The 12,290-nt window shown below is 40.3% G+C and overlaps 1 protein-coding gene across 2 annotated transcripts in view; it reads left to right on the top strand.

Annotated features, from left to right (window-relative positions):
• The window catches only part of JADE2 (jade family PHD finger 2), a 228,710-nt gene that overhangs the window by 72,046 nt on the left and 144,374 nt on the right, over nt 1-12,290 (top strand). For both annotated transcript variants that reach the window (XM_063292296.1, XM_063292294.1), the window contains exon 4: nt 3,841-3,998. In XM_063292296.1, the coding sequence (XP_063148366.1) occupies nt 3,841-3,998 (158 nt within the window). The remainder of the gene's footprint in view (nt 1-3,840; nt 3,999-12,290) is intronic.

The raw sequence follows: 12,290 nt of genomic DNA, 5'->3' as shown, positions 1-12,290 counted from the left end.
ATTATGTTATATTGGCAGATAGAGACTTCAAGGAAGCTGACCTTTCTCAAGCCCAGGCTTATAAAAACTAGGCTGTTAATTATGTTTTTATTGGAAGATGCATCCTGACAGGGTCTGGACAGTTCAGCTTTGCTCTGCTTAGATGAGGTAGGAAATATTCTCTGAACAAATGTAGTGGATAGAAAGAGCTGCTGATGTACAAAGAGGGGAATTGACATTATTGAAAAAGGTTACTTATGTTTTTGTAGTTCAGCTTTAATTGGGTTATCAGCTGAAGCTTAAAGAATTAAATGATCTAACCTCAATATCAGGTTTATGTTGAGATAAATTGTCCCAATTCCTACAAAGATTTAGTTTCCAAAGTTCCTCCTAGGGTAGTTTGCTTTGCATTAAAAGCATAAAACTGCCTTTGAATCATTTATTAGATGCTGAGCAATTGTCAGAATGCTGAGAGTAAACACTGAAAACAAATAGTATGGATGCAAGAATTTTAGCAGGTCAACTATTTTCATATAGTCTTTCCCATTAAAACTATTTTCAGTCCAGAACCAGTATAACTTCATGTACATTAGGGTAGAGTCTTTCTGATTCTCTCACACAGCCTTTGTATGAACCAGTGAGGAGAAGGGATTTCCTCACTGGTAAACATGGTAACTCAGACAGTCACACATACCCGAGTCACTCATGACTCGACTATTCTGATGTGCTCTATATGGGGCTGCCCTTGAAGACCATCCAGAAGTTTACAGCTGGTTCAAAGTATAGCAGAGCAGGCCGTAGTGAGTGCTGCTTGTTATGCCAATGTGTCATTGCTGCTTCACAAGCTGCATTGGTTACCTGTCAGTTTCTGGGTGCAATTCAAGGTGCTGGTTGTCACCTATAAAGCAGATTTTGCCCACTATTGCAAGCTGCAGGACTTTCCCTGTTCCTCTCCTAGGAAAACTTGTGGGTCTCTCTCAACCTGTCAGTTATGTCTCTGATGCCTCAGGCTATTTGAGATCTTCTCTGACATGGTCACCTAACGCTTAGGTTAAGGACCAGGCCCCCAGCTTTCCTATAATGAATACATTGGTAGGATTGGTATGTTCTTTTGGTCTTGAGGATCAGTAGTCTTCTGTGAAAGTAGAATACCAATTCAACTAGTTAGTTCAAGTTTCTGCTGTTTCACTACTCCTATTCCATTGCTTCTAGTCTTCCTTGAGACAGTAAGAGATTCCTGGACCAAGCCAGTTTTTTATGCCATTGACATTTCACCACATTGAGAATCCTTATAGAACAAAGGAAGGAATGCTGTTTCTTACTGCAACATCCACTGTCTAATTCAGTTTTAATGGAGGCAGAACGGCAGACAGCCCTGGGTTGCTGCATGCTGTCAAATGATGACTTAATCTTCAGAGACTTTCTGAAGGCTTCACAACCAACAGGACAAAGTATGTGTGTGGAGTGAATATATACAGCCAAACATGGCAAGCATCTTCAGCATTATTTAGTCATGCCTACTTCCCAAGGGTTCTGTGCTGATGGCTTGGTTGGCTCTCTTTAAATTTTTGACTTTGTTTTGTTCATTCATCACTGCACTCTGTATTCTTTTGCATACTTTTGTTTCTGGAGATTGTAGAAGCTTCCACAAAAGTCTGTGAAAACTATGCTGGTTAGTATGCTAAGCTTAGATACATGTGTGCACTTAGGTGTATGTGTGCATGATGCACTATGTGGTGCATTTCGCTGTAGAGACAGTTTTGAACTTGTTGATTTGTGTAAAATGAAGTTGTTTGTGTGTATACAACTCTTTTATCCTGTGTATTACTAAGTACTGATGATGTAAATGTATTTTTATTTAGGATGTAAATGTTAGCAGCTAGACAGGAAAGGAAATTTTGTGTTTCTCACCTGGGCAGCTGTGGCAGCAGCAGCATCCCACCTGCCTGCCTGCCTGCAAAAATGGCAGTTCTGTTTGTTTTTGGCAATCAGTAAAGGAAAAGAAGATAAATCTGCAAGTGAACCTTTTCCTGACTGTCCTCAAAATTAAGTTTAAGTGTAGACAACACAGATTTAGGAGGAAGGGTATATTTAAAAATAGAATGATTGATTAGAATTCGTACAATATTTTGTGCCACAGTGTTCTCATGCCATGGAGGAGGTAATTAATTGAAAAAGTTGTGTGGCGATCCAGCACACAGAGGCAGCCTTTTCTCCTCACCAATTTTTCCATCAGAATATTTGTACCCTCAGGGCAAATGGTTGCTCTGAGGTCAAGGAAGGTTCTGGGCTGCAAAAATCTGGATGACCACTAGATGATAGTGAAGAGATACAGGTTTCAAGTTGTTCAGAGTTCTTCCCAACAGGTTTGTTCTGAATCCCATTGTTTGTGGTGTGCAAAACGGTATCAGGTTTTGTTTCTGCTGAAACACAGAACTGGAAAATTGATTTTTTTGTTCCTGCCTGAGTTCCATTCCTTTGGATCCACTGTGTCAATCTTAGGAACTGAAGGTTTGGCAGGACGTACAGTGGGAACAGATGAACGGGGTTCTGCAAAGGGACTTAATAACCCATGTGTGTAAACCCATGTGTGTAAAACCAGTTCCTTACTGACCCTTCTGTGAGAGGCAGGATTGCTGTAAGAAAATGATTGTTCTCAGGCTATTTCCTGATCAAAATGTTTTATTTCCTTTGCTGTTTGAGAGGTTGAGACTTGTTTTTTAGATAAGGTATTTTTAATGAACTTACCAAATAATACATCACATGTAGCTCAAGGTACTGTCATATCACCTTAACAAATATACAGTATTTCATGCTTTACCTGTGGGAGTACTTTTATCAAAATATGATTCCATATGTTTAAACTTCTGGGTAAGTAAGAACGTATCTGTTACACTCATATTCATTTACAACTATTTTTGTTTGCCTCATGTCTGAAGACAGTACAAAGACTGTTTCATTCTATTTGGCAGATACTCCATTGTTTCACTGCCCATGTTCCTATGATAGACTTACCTGAATTGAACTGAACTGTGGTTCATGCACTTAATCCACTTTTCTGGGTTAAGATCCTGAATCATGGACCAGCCACATAAGCTAGATTCACGAAACATACTAGGCTGAAATGTAATTGGCTAGTTTGTGGCTTAGTGCATTGTGCAGGCAGGCATAGGTTCATCCCACTGTGCAAATTCCCTCTTCCAGAGGAAGTGTGGTACCATGAGTATATTAACTACCATATTACGAACACTCATTGAATTCCTGCGAAGCTTTGAACTTGAAAAAATGTGAAGGGAATGGGCCATTGTAGTACATAAATCCACCTCATGTACAGATAGGATCTAGTATGCAGTTGCATGCCACAGTTTATATTTATTTATCACTACTCATACAGGCAAGATGTACACATGCTTTTGGATGTACGTATTTCCACTGTTGCTCTAAGGAAATAATGTACAAAGATTTAGAGAAGAAAAAGAAGACTTACCTAAGATCAGTGCTGTAAAGCACTTCAAAGGAGTAATTTTAAAAAGGAATACTTATGGAGAGATGGGAACTCTGTATTCATTTCAGAGAGTTTCTTCAACGAGTATTAACAATATAATAGACAAGTACATATGAATGTATGAAATTCAGATGGTATGCTTGAATAAATTTACACGTATATTGTCCACCAGTTGTGGCAGAATGCAGACATATTACATATATGTAAAGAGCCATCCTATTGGCCATATTTGCTTCAGCATGCCTAATCATCTCCCTCCCCTATTTGAAGCTTGGCGGACTTTCTTCTTTCAAAGGCTTCATTGCCAGTGATTTCACATGCTTCTTACTGCCCTTTTCACCTCTCTTCATCTTCAGGTTTTTCGTACGGACTTGATAACAGCAATGAAGATCCCAGATTCTTTCCAGCTGAGCCCAGATGAATACTATATCCTTGCTGATCCCTGGAGGCAAGAGTGGGAGAAAGGTGTTCAGGTGCCGGCAAATACAGAAACAATCCCAGAACCAGTGGTCAGGTGAGTGAGGCTGATGCCATTTTCTCCTTCCTGAATCAGATACATGTTTATAATATGGCATTGTCTCAGAGGCATTCTGTTGATTTCCATGTTTAACACCTGTGTTTTACTGAGGGATTTCCTATTAACCAAGTCTATTGGTAATTAAAGGCAAAGAAACCATGCAATATGATATTTGATGTTAGTTGGGAAGCAGAATCCAGTAGTACAGCTATGCTGCAAGACTTTTAAGTGATTTGTCAGGGTAGTTTAGTGCAAAATATGTTTCCAGTGGATTCTGGATCTAAAATGCATGAGTAAAACAATGGGAAAAAGACTTAGGTATTTTTTTTATTTGATTAGGAATTCATTACTGTTGTGAGTTATTAAACTTTTGAAGCTTGCCATGTCTATCATGAAATATTTCCTTGGAAACATTTAACATTTTGGAACAAAGGCCCTATGAGGAGAAATGTTTGAAATTTTCTTCTACTTTGTCCTGAAAGGCATTGATGGTAAGAGCCAGAGTGGTTGATAAAATAGGACTGTGCATGCTACAAAAATCATATGGAAGAACAGCTTTAGAATTTGCTTGAGTGCAGCACTTCTCTGCTGTTTGTTAAGTAACTTGTATCTTCCCTCAAGCTTCTGTTCAAACCTGAAAGAATGCTGCTGCTGTAATAAATCAGATCATTAAAATAGTGTGTCCTTAATGGGCCTTTTAAAGCAGGGGCATCTTCTTTTCAGGTATGCATGGAAAACTGAAAAAATATTTTAAAATGTTTTAAAGGATGGCAGAGAGGTGCTGCACTTGTCCACAGCACTTCTTCTGACTCATTTTCAAATTGTGCATTGCCCTACTATGAAACATGAACTGTAACTCTTAATCACTGGAGCTAACTGAAGTGAGAACTTACTAAAAGGCAAGGGAGATTGCCTTCCATTGTGCCTCATTAGAACTTAGTGGCTCTTCTTACAAAGCCTTTTCTCACCTTTGCTTCTTTTGCTTGGCTTTGAAGAGACTCAGGAGACATAATTGTTTTAGTTCTATTAACATCTGGGAGGCTCTATTTAGGTGTTGCTAGCCAACCAGCTCTAGGTTGTTTCTCTAGCATAGGTGTATTCGGAACATGCCAATGGGGGCTGCCGGGCAACATTAAAGGGGGTACTCCCTTTGTGGGAGCTGCTTTGAAGGCTTATAATAATGTGAGTCCCAAGTCTTTTGGTGTAGGGGGATGAATGTGGGATGTGTGGATTGGATACTCCTAGGTGAAAACTGGATGTTCCATGCCATTTGTTCTGTTCTGGTGAAAGCTGAGACAGAGCTGTGTGTTTTCCTTGAACACACATGTCATGGCTTTGATGGTTGGGTTATTTTCACTTGTATGTGCTGTTATCTATAGAGAATTGAATTTTAATTTTTTCTTCTCTTCCTCCATCCCTTTTCGCATCTCTCTGTGTGTGAAGATTAGGAATATGTCTGGAGTGGAGAGAGAGGGAGAAGATAATGTAGAACCAATCTGCTATCATCCTTTCTAGTCCTAAGCCTCTAGGACCTTGTGACCCTGCCTGTTAATTTTGCTGATAAATCCCGGACTGGTTCCCCATAACCTCCTACTCATCTTTAATTGGATTTTGGATGAGGGAGCTGACCTGGCGTACATTATTGAGATCCGGTTGAATGAGCTAGAAAGAGTAATTTTGATTCAGCTGAGCCCATTTGATTCTCAGTGCAGCACCATTCCAGATAGGAGGGTTGGGTTAATTCTCCCAGTGGACCATCTTAATGGATCCCTCTATTCTTGCAGAAGAGGTATGCAAAATCAACAAGCAGCATGAAGTCAAAAGGTCCCTAAGGAGGTAGGACTAAAAGGGATGATGGCAAATAGCTACCAAAGTATTTTGGAATCTTTTTCGACTAGCTCTATGTCACCTCTATTGTGTGTTCATCAGTATCTGTAGCCCTATCTTGTTACCAGATATTCTCTTCAAGTGGAGTCTGGCTTTTATGTAGTGTTGGGCCAGGAAAACATTGCTATTGGTTTATCACCCATCTTGTTGCTCAGCAGCATCCCTGGTCATCCTGGCCAATATGGCCTCTAATATGACACTATAGATTCCTAAGACCAGCCTTTCTCAACTTTTTGACACTGGAGGAACCCTTGAAATATTTTTCAGGCCTCGGGGAACCCCTGCACATTCAGGCATGTAGGCCAGAATATAGGCCAGAAGTTACAAAATCATTATATTTGTTTCATGCGTAGGCCTGTATATTTGCATTAACAGTGTTCTTAAATGAAAAATAAAGAACGAAACTTTCCTCTTTAATGCGAAATTGCCTGAATTTGAAATAATTTTCAAAATAAATCATGATCTCCCAGGGAACCCCTAGTGACCTCTTGCAGAAACCTAGGGTTCCACAGAACCCTGGCAGAGAAACCCTACTTAAGACTATGTTGAGGCTGCCTAAATAGTGAGATTTGGGAGTGCTTTGGTTCCATGGCAGCCATGAGATTCTGTCTAGTTGTTATCAAATCTGTGTGTAGGGCTGGGCTTACTGCCAACTTAATTTTTGCTTTAGTCTGTGAAGGGGTAGACTGGATGTGGGATAGTGGTGTTGGCTAAAGCTATCCACTGTCTTGATCAGATATCATCTGGCAAGAGTTGGTTTCACAGTGGCATGCCTCTTCTGCAAGAATGGGGGTTCCATTAATGTTGTCCATCTTAAGACTTATGTCATGCGCTGCCTACCTCCGAGTAATACACAGATGCTGATTCCGTGAAACAGGCTCTGGTTTATTCGCAGTGTAGATACAGTATAGGAAAAAAGCTGAGAGTGACAGGAGCGCGCCGGTGCGGGGTTTAAATACCCCGCGCCGGTCAGCGCCCCCTCACTCGCGGTTACGTCACCCCCCTTTGTCCGACACGCTGTCCTGCCGGTAGGTGAGGGGTTGCGAGGCCCCGCTGGCGTTCCGGGATCGCCCATCATCGGTTTCCCTATTCCTCCGGTGATTGCTGTCAGCTGGGCGATCTCCGTTGCGTTAGCGCTAACAGCTTGGGTGTGCCTCGCGATCCGGTTAGCCATTGTCTCTTGTCCTTCAGTCTTTGTAAGTTGATGGCTACTTATCTTGAGCCCCTTCCCCTGTTTCCTTGTTATTGTCATGTGTGCCATTGCGCTGATGTCTTCAGCTCAACGGCACTCATGACAACTTAGGGAATCCAATGAATGCTTAAATCCTCCAGGGGAGTTTCTAGAAGCCAGAGCGAGACATCCTGTCAAGGCTATGATTGAATATGGAATGATGAGAAGAATGGGCTTTTGATGTGATCACTCTCAAGTGTCTTCTCAGACCCTGTAGAACCACAGTTTTTCCCTGATTCTTTGGGAATTCCAAGCAATGGAACAGGCCAAGAGACAGCTAAAGTGTCCAACCAGACATGCATATATGTATCTACTGAGTTGTATTGAGGCTGCAAGAAAAGTTTACTTTGCAATCTCCGTTGCATCCTCAAATAGTCATCCTGTAGAGCTTTCTAGAGTAATTAAGTTCTTGTTATTTGCCCTAGATAATCCCCCAAACCTGCTATGACTAATAAGACATTTTGAAGATTTTCACATCATCTCACATTCTACTTTTGACATAATATCTAGTGCAGTATTTGGTCCAATTATTGTCTCAGTGCTTTCAGTTTTGGAGGTCTGAGAATATGGACAAGATGCTTGTAGCTGCTTAGTCTGCACCTCTTGACCCCTTCCTCCCTTGGCTATTAGAGCCAGATGAACTAGGTATCTGTAAAGTGATTGAGCACATTTTTGAGTGGCAGTGTTTTGCTGCTAAAAAGAGGCGGTAGTGCCTCTTCTGGAGGAAATACATGGATGTAAAGGCTTGTCTTTAGCCCCTTTTGTCAAAATAGCCCCTTTTGAGGTATGGGGCTGGAGAAGGACAATACTGTGCTTCTGCAGATATTTTGGTGAAGAAAAAACCAATTATGTTGAATTTCAGTCTGGATTTTGGCCTGGTTTTAAGACTGAATCAGCCTTTGGCACCCTGGTGGATGACCTTCTATGAGAAAGAGATGACAGTGTGATTCTGTTGGTCCTGCAGCTTTTTTTTTTTTTTTTTTTTTTACTATTAACCATGGTATCCTTCTGAATTGGCTCCATGAGATGGTTTTGGAAGCACTCCAACTAGCAGAGACAGTATTAGAAAATAACATTGAATGACAGTGCCTTAGAATCATGGCGGCTGAACAAGGCATAATCGTATCCCAAATAATTCTTAACATCTATATGAATCCAGTGGAGGCAATCATCAGGAGAACCTCTGGGTCAAGAACGGCTTATTAGGAAGTTTGCCTTTTCCTGACAGGAATAGTGTGGCCACTGCTGTTAAAGCACGGGTTAACTGCATAGTTGGATTATTGTAAAGCTGCAATTAACACAGAATGCAGAGGTCAGGTTGTTACTTTGGGCACCTGGCTGTGCAATATTAACCCCACCAATAGCCCTGGTTTATCAGTTTGCTTTTGGGCCATAGGCAGGTTGCCTTACTGGTGGATAAAGCCCTGAATGACTTTGACCTATGACATTGGCTTTCTGTTTATAAACCGGCATGATCACTGAGATTGTCCAAGGAGATCATGCTGCAGGTTTCACAAAGTGTGGATTGTCATCTTGCAGTTACTCAGTTGGACCTTCCTGGTGAGGATGCCTGCTCTGTGGAATGCTCTCATCCCTAGCATTCAGTGGTCTTATTGTTGCATTATTTAGATACCAAAGACCCGCAGTATCTTTCTACCTAGGTCTCTCACATAGGGACATAGTCCTCTTTCTTTTTTCATACCGATCCACGTCTTTGATTGTTTAACTCGGTTTATATAATGCTAAACCATTTCAAGTTATTTTATGGACAGCAGCATATATAAGTGTTTTAATCAATAATAAAAATGAAATAGCATTTTTTTAGTGCACATTCCTTGATCAAGCTATTTCCTATGTAATTTTTTTCATTCAAAGTCCACCGTGGATCATTTTTTGTTCCTGTTTCAACCTGGGTACAGCAACTCTGAGTGTGCTACTAGGAAATTTGGGGTCTTGGTCATTTGGGATGGGCTCTCTTTGCACAACAGTATATATTACTTGTTGCTGTGCCCCATTCTTTTAAAAATAACAATAAAATGAGCATTTTAATAGTGTAAATGTCCAGTTGTCATTCCCCAATGTATAAAATATTTTCAGCATTCATGAAAAGGAGCCTGTGGGAAGCTGTATTATTGGGAACTGCTGAAGAGTTCCAAAGTTTGAACTACTGTATATTTTACAGCCTTCTGGTGACTCTTATCTCTTTTTCTTTTTTTTGTAAAAGTCAGCTGTGATAAAACGTATAAAAGATTTGGGGAGGTTTCTGTACTTAAAAAGATGTTATATGTCACTGTGAAGACTGATTAGATACCATTCTTAACTCTGCAAAAATAACACTTTGACAGAAAACAGAATTTTAAGCACATTTAAGGTGTTTTCAGATTTTATCCAGGAAATCTCCCCATTCCCCCTCCCCCCCCGGATTTCAGTAAAGTCAATAACTGCCTGAAGCCCTGCTTGCTCAGCAGTGACAATAGCAACAGCTGCTGTTAGTGGGGGGAAGTTATGAAATAAACTTCTGTGCTTTCATCTCCTTCCATTAGTATGGTTGCAGGGAAGGAAACAATCTAGAAAAACAAGAAAACTTTAATGAGAAATTGGAAGGGAAATTATGCAAATGACATTTTAAACTGATCCAGTATTTTAGGATGTTGGTAGAATATCTGTTTTTACCAATTTTGACACATGGGTACTCTCTGCAGTCCTGAGTGTTCTGCTGTAAGGCTGAAGATTGATTCTGGTGTCGTGTCAAGATGAAAAGTGATAGCTTGGCATTGCCTGGGCCAGAGGTGCCTATGTAAAGCCAGGCTCAACAGGTTCACATCTTTGCAAAGGTACTTTGCAGGCATGGAGTTGTTTAACATGGTCAGCTCTTTTTCCCTGATTGAAGGCTACTGAAAACCCTGGCCTCATTCCAGTACAGCAGTAGGCATTCAGGATTCCTTTGGAATCAAGAAATTTGAGATTCCTTTGGAATCAAGGGTTAAGCATAGCCCTCAGACGTAAGTTCTCAATATGCAGTGGAACTTGTCCTGGCTTGCCCTCAGATGCGGTGGCTTTCAGTTCCCGTAATATCTAGCCAACACAATATCCAGTCATTAGTTTTGCTGGCTCAGGATTATGAAAGTTGAAGTCTTCTCACATTTGGTGCAGAACTTCTTGGGAAAAGCTGCATCATCTAGACACAGACAGGGATGTTAAGCGCATATGTAGTGCTTTAGAGAGGGAAAGAAAACTTGGGTTGATGAAACGCACCAGGTCTCCTTGTTTTCCAAATCCAGAAATAAGTCGTCATATTGAGATTATTAATGATACTACGTTATTAACAGCTCCAAAAAAAAAAAACCTTGGAAGGGTGTTTTTGTTCTTAATTCGTCTGTCTATCAAATCTCAGTTCTCTGAGTTAATATCGTATTTGCTGGATCCAGAGAGGGTCAAGTTTCTCTGTGCCAGATGCAGACTAATGTAAGATTTGCAGGAGCTGATTTGTTTTAGTTTCTAGAAATCTAAGATCCACCAGCAAGAACCAGTTACAAAATAATGACTTAAAGAGCAAGGCCAGAAGCAAAATTATAGCTCAAGAGGCAGAACCAAGTATCTACTGCATCCATGAGCAGTAGGTTATCCATTGGGAAAATATATCCATTGAAATATAAAACTACATTTGTCTTGCTGTAGAAGATTAATATAGTGAAGCTAGGATGGGGGAAGAGAGATTGCTGTTGTTGTTAAACAAAGTTTGGTGTCAGAAATGCATGTCAGTCTACTCCAGATTATCAGGTGATCCCAGGGAGCGAGTTGGTTCTATGCTATAACCTCAGATTGATTGCATTCCCTAGGCTAGGCACTGATCATTGAGGGCCTTGCTTGAAGTTCCCAAATGGATACCTTGACCTAAATTCATTCATCAGTATTTGTTCTTCCCCATCTCTCTCTCTCTCTCTCCCCCTCCTCTCTTTTAACTCTTTCTTAGCCGTTTGCACAGTGGACCGAGACTCTGTTCTAAATCAATAAATACATAAGGAAACCACAGCTTCCTGTGTCAGTACAGCAGGTGCCTCCAAAGTGCCCAGGATTTCCTGTTTTAAATTTCCTACGTTTTTGCATAGGCTAAAATGTTTTTCATATAAATGTTTCAAGGCAGTTGGCCCCCAAATCAGAATAAAAATAAGTATTAAGTTTGCGGGAGGAACAATTATCTAGCAAGTATGAGTTACAATACAACTCATTTGTTTTCCAGTCTTGGTCATGTTTTAAAAATGAATGACTTAGCCACTTTGTTCTGGCACAAATGACTGCTGTAAGTACAGGGCAATTGAGAATCATAACTGGTGTGTAAGTAGTGACCCTGTTGGATGTCTTTATGTTAACAAACAGGAAGGAGGAAAAGGAGATGTAATGCATGCATTGTTCCTTCACTTAGTCCCTCCAGGACCACAATGATTTGTCCAGGTGTTTTCCACTTTCTATCACATGCTTGAATAGTCCTATTAACTAGGGAAGGTCTGTTTTAGCATATATCAAAAACATATGACTTCAGTGCTTTCAATATGTAAGAATCTGGTGGTATGTTTCTATTTGAAAGTAAACTGAAAATAAAAGAAACACAGGGAGGATGTGAAATTTTTCTGAAGGATTCTCTTAGGTTTTAGCAATATAATACAGGCAGCTGGGGAAGATCCTAGAGTCATTGAAGGAAAGCATAGGGAATGAGGTAAGAGGAGGTAGGTGGCATATGGCATTGGTAAATGAGCGGAGTAAGTGCACCTTACCAGATCTTTTCACTGCACCATTTGGAAGACCAATCAACAAAATATTTTTCTTAGTACTTTTGCTTTAATTTGCTCAAATATGCAGAGTACTTAAAATTTGTTGAAATGAAAACAGACATTTCACACTCTTTAAGGTCTCTCTATAACATAATGTTTCTGTAAACGTGAAAAAGAAGCCACACTCTCCATTGTATTAGTGCTATCACTCTTGACAGTGATTTACATTTCAAATTCCTAAATTCCATATAGAAGACTGGAAGCCACAAATCAAGGCAACAGCACTGTGTGACACATTAGGAAATCATTCCACTGTATGCCTTAGACAGATCCTCTTCCTTAGCTGGCAAATATTTAGATAGTGAATGGATGTAGGATTTTTTTTTTCTAAAGGGGAAAGAC

The sequence above is a fragment of the Candoia aspera genome, chromosome 2, assembly GCF_035149785.1.
Source record: "Candoia aspera isolate rCanAsp1 chromosome 2, rCanAsp1.hap2, whole genome shotgun sequence".
Classification (NCBI taxonomy): domain Eukaryota; kingdom Metazoa; phylum Chordata; class Lepidosauria; order Squamata; family Boidae; genus Candoia; species Candoia aspera.
This window is presented reverse-complemented; position numbering and strand designations above follow the sequence as displayed.